The 10702-nt window shown below is 36.0% G+C and overlaps 1 protein-coding gene across 1 annotated transcript; it reads right to left on the bottom strand.

Moving 5' to 3' along the window:
* Positions 1-750: 750 nt before the first annotated feature.
* On the bottom strand, positions 751-4100 carry LOC131541478 (uncharacterized). The gene is made up of 6 exons (XM_058777236.1): positions 3899-4100; positions 3703-3747; positions 2623-2889; positions 2166-2417; positions 1335-1451; positions 751-919 (listed from the first exon to the last, which is right to left on the bottom strand). The coding sequence occupies exons 1-6, from the start codon at positions 3927-3929 to the stop codon at positions 858-860; spliced, it is 774 nt and encodes a 257-aa protein (XP_058633219.1). The 5' UTR covers positions 3930-4100; the 3' UTR covers positions 751-857.
* Between the last annotated feature and the right edge of the window lie 6602 nt (positions 4101-10702).

Here is a 10702-nt window from a genome sequence, read left to right as displayed (position 1 = left end):
TTATCCTTCATCTGAAATGTTTGTCTTTTTTTCCTGAAATGTGAGGCAAATGTTGGATCACAATCATTATAGGAACCAGTTTCCACAAATCCTTCACTGGATTGGGATCTTCTCTTGTATTCTGGACAGCAAGGGCAGTGACTGTAACATCGAGTGTATTTTGCAGTATTAAACACATATTTATACCGATTTCATCAGGCTCCGAAAATTCTTCAAAAAGAACACAAAGAATGGCCTTTTATGCATTTATCTTTTTAATGACCCTGTTCATTTATTTATAAACTATAAGCATCTAGCAGTCTTTTTACATAATGTGTAATATGACAGTTTTATTAAAACAGTGAATTAATAAAATAAATAATAATCATAATAAATTATATTTACTATTATTTATTATTATTGATATTAAGTAAATTTTATTTATAATAACAATAATATAAGAATAATTATAATAATAATAGTTAGCAATACTACTTAAATTACATTGATAATAAAAATATGTTATAACAAATATTAATACATAGTTTATTATTATTAAATATTTTTACAACAATGATAATTATATATTATAATAAATAATTATTATTATGTAAAATCGTTTTTGTTATTAAATAAATGTATTATTATTATTATAATAATAATATTACATAGTAGTAGTAATATTATTAATAATAGTAATTATCAGTCAGACATTAATAAAAGTGAATAAAATTCTGCAGAGTCTACAGAAAAAGAAAACAAAGTGTAAATATGTTATTCTTACATATAACAAGGATATTCTAATGCACATCATTCATAAACAGATGTAAAACTAAATAATTATTAATGTGAGATAAACAGAGACTCATGAGGCAGAATCATGTAGATTGTCCGTCCTCTCTGTAACAGCACACAGGATCATTTTCCCCATCAGGCCGAGCTGTAACACACACACACACACACACACACAAACTTTAAATATTTATCTATGCTGCCTCATGTTATACTGTACAAAGACAATAAAAGGGCAAAAATATAACAGATGCATCTGTTGCATGAGCATGTGACTGTAATTTTACACGAGTAATCAAGATACTAACACAACAGCATCTCCACATACTGTACTGTGCCTCTGCCAATCATTTGAGGACTGTGTTGATGTGCAGTGTAACATCCTGAAGCATCTAAAGCAGCTGAGTGCTGCTGTATAAGTATTAAATATTATACATACTCATTAAGGAAACACAGCTGAGCATAGACCATGAGAGTGTGTGTTACATGTGACCTCTGCGCTTCAGATATCATGAATAAGCTCAAACAGCTTTTAGATGAATGCTAAAGCAGTGAGATCTGACCGTGAGATCTGCAGCATCTGAGCGCCAGCATGACGGACGCCAGCAGATACGGACAAACTGCCAGCAGAAAACTGAGCAGCTTGAGAACCGAGAGCGACGCTTCTGAACCAGACAGACCTGAACACACACACACACACACACACACAAGTCAGCTCTCTTTAAAAAAAATAACACTTTTACTCATCAAGGATGCATTAAATTGATCAAAGTAGACATTTATAATGTTAGAAAAGATTTCTGTTTCAAATAAATGCTGTTGTTTTGAACTTTCTATTCATCTGTGAATCCTGAAAAATAAAATGCATCACAGTTTCCACAAAAATATTGTGCAGCACAACTGTTTTCAACATAATAATAATCAGAAATGTTTCTTGAGCAGCAAATCAGCATATTATTATGATTTCTGAAGATCATGTGACACTGAAGACTGCAGTAATGATGCTGAAAATACAGCTGCGCATCACAGAAATAAATTACAGTTTAACACATATTCACAGAGAATTGAAATTATAATAATATAGGATGAAATATAATTTCATAGAAATTAAAATATATAAAATTTATATATATATATAAATATATATATATAGAATAGAAAAAGAATGGAGCAAGCTAGTGTTAGAGGCTTTTTTTGCTTTTGTGAATTGTATAATAAATAAAAGCATCACGCATGATAAACACACATGCACGAGAAAGAGAGACAGAAAAAAATGTTTTAAAAAGAAAAGAAAAATGCAAGCTATTGCTAAACGACAGACAGCCGTACTAGTCACATTAGCAGATCTTTTCATAATCTGTCTGATAGGTTATTGTGATATTTGTGTGTGAGACCTGTGGTCAGTGTGACAGCATCACTCATGTCTGATCTCAGCGGGTCCGGTCTGGTTTCTCCTCTGCAGCTGTAATTGCCCGTGTGAGACGCGTCTGGTGTGACAGTGATCTCTCTCTCAGTGTGAACGGGAACGACTGAAGCGTCTTTAAACCAGATGAACGTCCAATTAGTGTTTCCACTGGGCTGAATGTCACAGGTCAGAGTCACGGTGTTTCCAGCGGCCGTTACACTCACTAACGCCTTCGGCCTCTCTGGAAACACACACAACATACTGATGAAATACATGAATTTAAACATATATATATATATATATATATATATATATATATATATATATTATTTTTAAGTAACTTTGATAATTGTTTTTTTTTCCAAATGGATGCAGCTTTAGTTAACAACAATAACGCTGTTTAGCAGTGTTGTCCGGTCAGATGATGGATGTCTCCGGTCACTCACGGATGACGGTGAGATTGACAGCATTACTCCAGAAGGAGAATCGTGGCCAGTGTTCGAAGGACCCGTAACATCTGTACGAGCAGCTGTGCGACTTCTGAACGTCTGCAATGATGAACTGGTTGTGCTGAGATCGATGAACTTCAGCAGCATCACAGAACCATCTGAAGGTCACATTGAGCTCCAGCAGGACACAGGTGAGGATCACGGAGCCGCCGAGGAACGTCAGGGGCCCGTCAGGGGCCACGCTCAGCACCGGCTTCAGCTTCTCTGAGAACAACAGTATGTTTTGAGGCAAAAAGTATGGTTTGAACAGTGATACTCAATGAAATTTGAGGTCAAAAACATATTTAGTTTTAACCTTCACAAAATATACTTCAAAATACATTTCAGGGGCAAGAAAATACATTTCCAGTCATACATTTAATCTAATTGGAAATGTGGATGGAACCCAAATCAAAATTCTAGATTTAGAATGATGTAGTAATGTTGATTTTTTTTTTAAATATATATATATATATATATATATATATATATTCTGTAAAGTATTTTTCTTGATTAATTTTTGATGAAAGTTTTTCTTCAAACGTGACAAATGTTATTGTATTTTTGTGAATTGAAATACATGGAGGGCAATATATTTTTTAAGGCTTTTAAAAATGCATAATCTTTTACAAAAATGGCCAAAAATCTATTGGAAGAAAACATTTATATAAATATATGTTTTGGACATTTTTTTTTTTTTTTAATGGGATGACTTGTAATTAAAGTGGTTTTAGAACCAACTGCAGTGTTATTTTAGTAGTGTATTTATTATTAGTTTGAATAATTTTTATACTTTAACTTTTATTTTAATTAGTTTTTAATTTTTTAAATATTACTACATAGTCTTTATTATTTTTTGTTTAAATTCTAGTTTATTTCAGTACATCAAGTTCACCTAAATGAAAATGAGAAAGGCTTCCATTGGAACTAGCCAAATTAATATAAATACATTATATTTTATTTCAAGTAACAAAAAAGATTAAGGTTTTAGTTTACTATAATAGCCCTGTAAATGAGATATGAAGGCATCTCACTCACCTTGTGTTTGTCCTGAGCAGACGTGTGAAATTAAAGACAGAGAAACTAAAGACAGAAGAAAAACTCAAAATCAACCTGAGCATCTCAATATCTGTCCAACAGTGCAATTCAGAAAATATGAATTCCCACTTTAACTGTAATACAGGCTTCATTACGTCAATCACTCATATAAAGAAGCATTATTAGACAAACTCACAGAGCAATAGATGAAGTGACCTGAGCTCCATATTGACAGATGATTCAATAATGCAGCGTGTGTTAATGTGTGCGAGCTGAGGACGCTGAGCCTCAGAAAACAGCCTTTCACAACTGCAAACTCAAGTACATTTTACCCAGGAACAGGAAAGGGAAGTACAAAAATATTGCATGTTGCTAGGATGAACAAAACTTTGGCCAAAGTGAACAGCACACACATTTCCCCATAAATTAGTTTATATTAATGTACGCAAATTCTAGAAAACTAGTTTCTACTCAGATTTTGTTCTTCATGGCAGAGAAACATGGTCTGCGAGAGATTAAGGCATTCAGGTTTTAGACCGCATCACAGTTCTGACTCTATAGATTATAATGTCAACAATTTACGATTATTAGTTCAGCACATTAGTTAACTATGGGCAATACTTCTAATGTTAGTTTCAACACTTAATACTACATTATTAAAATCAGAAGTTGCACCTGCTAAAATTTTTAAGGAACTCAATTAACAAGAACTAACTATAAACAGTCTGGCTTTTTAACTAACATTACTCTCACAAATATTTAGATCTAAATGTAAGATTTATGTATTTGAATTGCATATAAAATTTAAAACAACTAAAAATGACAAACACAACAAAATTACTAAACCTAAAAAATTAAAAAGGAAAAGAGAGAGAGAGAAAAAATTTTTTTTACACGATTAATAAAAACTATAGTAGTATCTCAATGACAGTAAAATAAGACTGCTACGATATAAATCTGTGTTAAGAGTGCATATTGCAGGTTAACATTTTTTTTTTTCAAATGAATATATAACCTTGTATGAAAACATCATATGAACCATTATTGCAGGGTTTGAAACCTTGTTTTACAAGGCGTGAGGGCACAAATTTAGAAGAAAAAGTGACGGTTTCCTTATACCGGAAGATTATCATCCCGGCAATATGATGCAGTTCAACATGGGATGCCGAAGCAAGAGCCTAGTGAGACTCGGTGCGGTTTCTTCGGTGCACACAGCAGCTTCATCGGGTCCCGGTCCGCCGGTTGTTCGGCCGCCGGCGGGGGACATGATGCTCACGGATCCGTCAGAGACCCTGCTCCACGAAAATGTCTACTGTCCACCATAAGACTTGATTTTTAACATTTGCTAACTACCATATCAGTGAACAGAATTATTTAAATAATGAGACACAACCAGATGTATAAGTTGTTGTAAAGCACCGCAGCTAGCTTGTTAGCATTAGCAATATCATTATATTTTTAAAAACCGTGTAAAAACGTTACCATATGAGAAGGCATAGCTGGTAAGTTAACCTCAGTTTGCTAATATTATACCTATCAAGTCTAGTGACAGATTAGTAACATTGTTTGCACAGCTAATTGGTCATTTTTTGTCATGTGATGTGTTTATTTAATTGATAAATAAACACATCTCTCTTTTCTAGCACTTTAGATGCGGTTGCTCCTTTACGCTTAAGGAAGATTAAGGATAAGAGTCCAACACCATGGTATAATGAGCACACTCGCGCCCTAAAGAGAGCAGCCCGGAAAATGGAGCGCAGCTGGAGGAAAACTAAATTAGAGGTATTTCGTTTAGCTTGGCGGGAAAGTACCCTATCCTACAGAAAAGCATTAAAAACTGCTAGATCTGATTACTTTTTGTCTCTTCTAGAAGAAAACAAACATAACCCCCGATATTTATTCAATACAGTAACTAAATTAACGAAAAATCAAGCATCAACAGGTGTTGGCATTTCCCAAGAGCATAGCAGTAATGACTTTATGAACTACTTCACTTCCAAGATCGATACTATCAGAGATAAAATTGTATCCTTGCAGCCATCAGCTACAGTATCACATCAGATAGCGCACTATAGACCCCCTGAGGAACAATTCCACTCATTCTCTACTGTGGGAGAGGAAGAATTGTATAAACTTGTTAAATCATCTAAACCAACATCATGTATGTTAGACCCGATTCCATCTAAACTACTAAAAGAGCTGCTTCCAGAAGTCATAGATCCTCTTTTGGCTATTATTAATTCATCATTGTCATTAGGATATGTCCCCAAAACCTTCAAATTGGCTGTTATTAAGCCTCTCATTAAAAAACCACAACTTGACCCCAAAGATCTAGTTAATTACAGACCGATCTCAAATCTCCCTTTTCTGTCAAAGATACTAGAAAAGGTAGTATCCTCACAATCCTCACAAAGAGGTATCATTTCGATCACAAGTGCAGTATGGAGTACCTCAAGGCTCAGTACTAGGGCCGTTACTTTTCACGCTCTATATGTTACCCTTGGGAGATATTATCAGGAGACATGGTGTTAGCTTTCACTGTTATGCTGATGATACTCAGCTCTATATTTCTTCGCGGCCCGGTGAAACACCAAATTGAGAAACTAACGGAATGCATAGTCGATATAAAAAACTGGATGACAAGTAATTTTTTACTGTTAAATTCTGAAAAAACAGAGGTGTTAATTATCGGACCTAAAAACCCCACATGTAATAACCTAGAACATTATCTAACACTTGACGGCTGCTCTGTCAATTCTTCTTCATCAGTCAGGAACCTAGGTGTGCTGTTCGATAGCAATCTGTCATTTGAAAGCCATGTTTCTAGCATCTGTAAAACTGCATTTTTTCATCTCAAAAGCATATCTAAATTGCGACCAATGCTCTCAACGTCAAATGCAGAAATGTTAATTCATGCGTTTATGACCTCAAGGTTAGACTATTGTAATGCTTTATTGGGTGGTTGTTCTGCACGCTTGATCAACAAACTACAGTTAGTCCAAAATGCAGCAGCTAGAGTCCTTACTAGAACCAGGAAATATGACCATATTAGCCCGGTTCTGTCAACACTGCACTGGCTCCCTATCAAGCATCGGATAGATTTTAAAATCTTGTTAATTACTTATAAAGCCCTGAATGGTTTAGCTCCTCAGTACTTGAGCGAGCTCTTATCGCATTATAGTCCTCCACGTCCGCTGCGTTCTCAAAACTCTGGCCGCTTGATAATACCTAGAATATCAAAATCGACGGCGGGCGGCAGATCCTATTCCTATTTAGCACCCAAACTCTGGAACAGTCTACCTAACACTGTTCGGGAGGCAGACACACTCTGTCAGTTTAAATCTAGATTAAAGACCCATCTCTTTAGCCTGGCTTACACATAACACATTAATACGCTTCTATTATTCAAATCTGTTAAAGGATTGTTAGGCTGCATTAATTAGATGAACCGGAACCGGAACACTCCCCATAACACACGATGTACTCGTTACATCGTAAGTTGAATGGCATCTGCGCTAATGTTTGTCTGTTTCTTTCCTAGTCTGTTTCTCGGTCCGTGTCCGATCAGATGGTGGGTCGGCGCCGGAGGTGATGTCTGCGGCCCTGATCGCCGGGCGGAGACCAGGACGCCCGGATGACCCCCAGAGATATATCCCCAGATATATCACCCAAAAATAACAAAATAACTAAAATATAATAAAATACCTAACTACATAATACTACTATTGTTAGAAATTGCAACAAAATTAAAATAGAAATATAAACTTTTGAACTGCGGGTTTCGCCTGATCAGAGGAGAACTGGCCCCGACTGAGCCTGGTTTCTCCCAAGGTTTTTTTCTCCATTCTGTCTCGGAGGGAGTTTTGGTTCCTTGCCGCTGTCGCCTCTGGCTTGCTCAGTTGGGGACACTTAATTTCTAGCGATTATCGCCGATTTGATTGCACAGATACTATTTAAACTAAACTGAGCTAGACAATGACATCTCTGAATTCAATAATGAAATGCCTTTAACTGAAAATTGAGTGTTTAATCTTATCATTATACATTACTGACACTCTATCCTCCAATTTGATACTGTTAAGTGCTTTGACACAATCTGTATTGTAAAAGCGCTATAAAAATAAAGGTGACTTGACTTGACTTGACTTTATAAGGCTTGGATGACAGGAGTGTGAAGATCTGAAGCAGTGGAGGTCAGCTGTTATGAACCACATCTGCTGGACTGCAGCTTCCACTCCTAACGGAGATGCGATGTGATGGAGGCCGAGTGGAAAAGCATGGTCAGCAGTGAATGTGATCTAAACTTGTGCTTGCTCCTCCCAGCATATGCCGTCTGAGAGACCCTGATAGCACACGTACGTCTGCAAAATGTCTAAGATCTCTTGATCTGGAAAGCATCTGCTGTCTATAAACGTCTGACAGACGTCTGTAAGATGTCAGTTTTACATACATTCTAAATCATAAACATCTTAAAGACATCTAACAGACGTCTATTGACATCTAAAAGGAGACATCCTATAGACGTATTGCAGATGAGCAAACACCCTAAAAAATACGTCTTGCAGAGGTAAATGCAGACGTCAAATAGACGTCTCCGAGATGTACGTGTGCTATCAGGGGAGGAATACTGCAGGTCACCACAGGCTCCACGAGAACGCAGCACTGTCTGTCTTCACTACACCTGCTCCTCTCTCCAGATCACTCCAGAAGATCAACAAGATCAGGCTGCTGGCGTGTATCTAGCACAGCATTCACCATTTAACACACTTTAACAACACATTAGTGATAGGGCTGTGTGATATGATGATATAAATCGGATGGACGAAATAAAAAGTCTATCGTTTCATATTATGTTCTATCGTTTATTTCGTGGTGTCGCAAAATACATTGTTTACGGTAATACTTTTTAATCATTTGGATGACTGAGATCTTTACACACCACCACGGGCGTGAAGGGCAGACAGAACCAGGTGGAGAACGACCAGAACAAAACGAGGAGCTCGTTCCTAAACGAGGGACTACATCTGTAGCATGGGCACGCGTTTTTAAGCACTGCAGTTTTAAAACAACTGATTTTAAGCCGTTGAAACACAAACAACAGAGCTATATGCCTGCGCGTCTCCGTTTCTGTGTAAGAGGACCGCATTTTCTTTTCTTTTTTGCCGCTTTATTGACTTTGAACGATTACATAAACACACTTATATGCGTCAGAATCCCCGTCTTGGCAAGTATCCTCATAAAGACAGCGATTTAGGTCTTAAGAGAGAGAAAACAGCTAAAAGAGAAAACGCATATGTAACAGTATTGGATCTGGACTTCGGTCTTAAAGGGGAAGCTGTCCAATATTCGTTTTGTCTGCCATTCATATTAATCATAGCACATTACTAGAAAATCTCTCACTAAATCACTTTAATAAGAAGAAATAATAATAAAAAATAATGACATATTTATATATATATGTATAGAATCTATACATAATACACGTGTTAATTATATCTATCATAGATAGATAGATAGATAGATAGATAGATAGATAGATATAATTAACACAGTGAAGACTAATTAATTTACACAATGTATGTAGCGTTTCTTATTTATTGTAGTTTTTGTCCTATTGCTTGCAATTAGTTTCTTATACTTATTTCATCACTGACTGTTTATTTATTTTCAGTGAGCTTGAGGTTTTTTTTTTTTTTTTTTTCTATTTTTAGGCTTGTATTAGCTTGATATTGACATTGGTGACAAGGATTATGAAAATTCTATGGTATCAAAGATTTTAATATCATAAAAACCTTTTTAAAATAATTGATATATATCGTTATCGTGATATAAAATTAGTCATATCGTGATATAAGATTTTGGTCATATCGCCCACCCCTAGTGTGATACCCAGACTGAAAGATTGTTAAATGTTTTTAAATGGGTCAGATGGTATATTTTTCTTTCGGCAGAATATGTTTTGTGCATCTATATCTATCTATCTATCTATCTATCTGTTAATTAACAGCTGCAATGTTGTGTTTTTAGTTGGATATTAACAGTGCTATGAAATAACATTTGTTATGATTTAGTGATGAATAGGGCTGGGCGATATGAGCAAAAATTCATATCTCGGTATTTTTTGGCTGATGTGCGGTATATGGTATATATCTCGGTATTTTGTATTTGGATTAAACAAATAAAGTGAATGCAAGCATGAAAGCATATATTATGTGCAAAAAAGGGTTAAAATCACATTACATTCTAACATTCTAACATTGCGATCTAAAAACAGAAATAATGATTTTAAAGCAGAAGTTAAATTTACTGTGGCAAGGCGGGGGCGTCACACGACAGAAACAGTGGAGAGACGACTACGCCACCCTAGGACTTGCACCCAGGGAAATACTACAAGGAAACACAGGTCCGATTCTACTAAATGAGAAAGAGACGTGACTTACAAAAATAAAACATTTATTTGACACAGAAATCATTAATCCTCAAACATGCTAGAGAATGGTCTCATCAATAGTTTACCAATTAAATACCCACAGTTTACAAAGAGACCATAAACCTTACTTGGACAGAAGGGACAAACCCCACAACAAATCAGTGCATTCAAATTCATAAAGCAAGTGACAAAACCTAAAAGAAAAGAAACTACAACAAAAGAAACAAAATACACTCTCTCCTTCTGTCAAGATTCAGTATCACAGCTCACACACACACACACACACACACACACACACACACACACACACACACACCCAGACACACACACACACAGACACACACACACACAGACACAGACACAGACAGACAGACAGACAGACACACACACACACACACACACACACACACACCACATTTATTTTCCAACTACAAATATTTCAGCAAAATGTATATTTTAGTCAGAGTTATTGCGCTCCATCTGTTTGGCGCGCATGCGCGTGGCGGCGCTCGTTCTAAATGGTCTGTGACCTTCAGCGGAGAATCGCAAAGCAAAAGCTCGTGCACTTCT

Source organism: Onychostoma macrolepis, chromosome 05, assembly GCF_012432095.1.
Source record: "Onychostoma macrolepis isolate SWU-2019 chromosome 05, ASM1243209v1, whole genome shotgun sequence".
Lineage (NCBI taxonomy): Eukaryota > Metazoa > Chordata > Actinopteri > Cypriniformes > Cyprinidae > Onychostoma > Onychostoma macrolepis.
Note: the sequence above shows the minus strand (reverse complement) of the source record. Positions and strands in the feature narration are given on the sequence as shown.

What these genes read in the sequence shown, in the direction of transcription:
- LOC131541478 (XM_058777236.1), bottom strand. Translation starts at nt 3,929, where the DNA reads ATGGAGCTCAGGTCACTTCATCTATTGCTCT. An exon ending in CTGCTCAGGACAAACACAAG is followed by an intron (nt 2,890 to 3,702) that starts GTGAGTGAGATG and finishes TGTTGTTCTCAG; the next exon opens with AGAAGCTGAAGCCGGTGCTG. An exon ending in CAGATGCTGCAGATCTCACG is followed by an intron (nt 920 to 1,334) that starts GTCAGATCTCAC and finishes TGTGTGTTACAG; the next exon opens with CTCGGCCTGATGGGGAAAAT.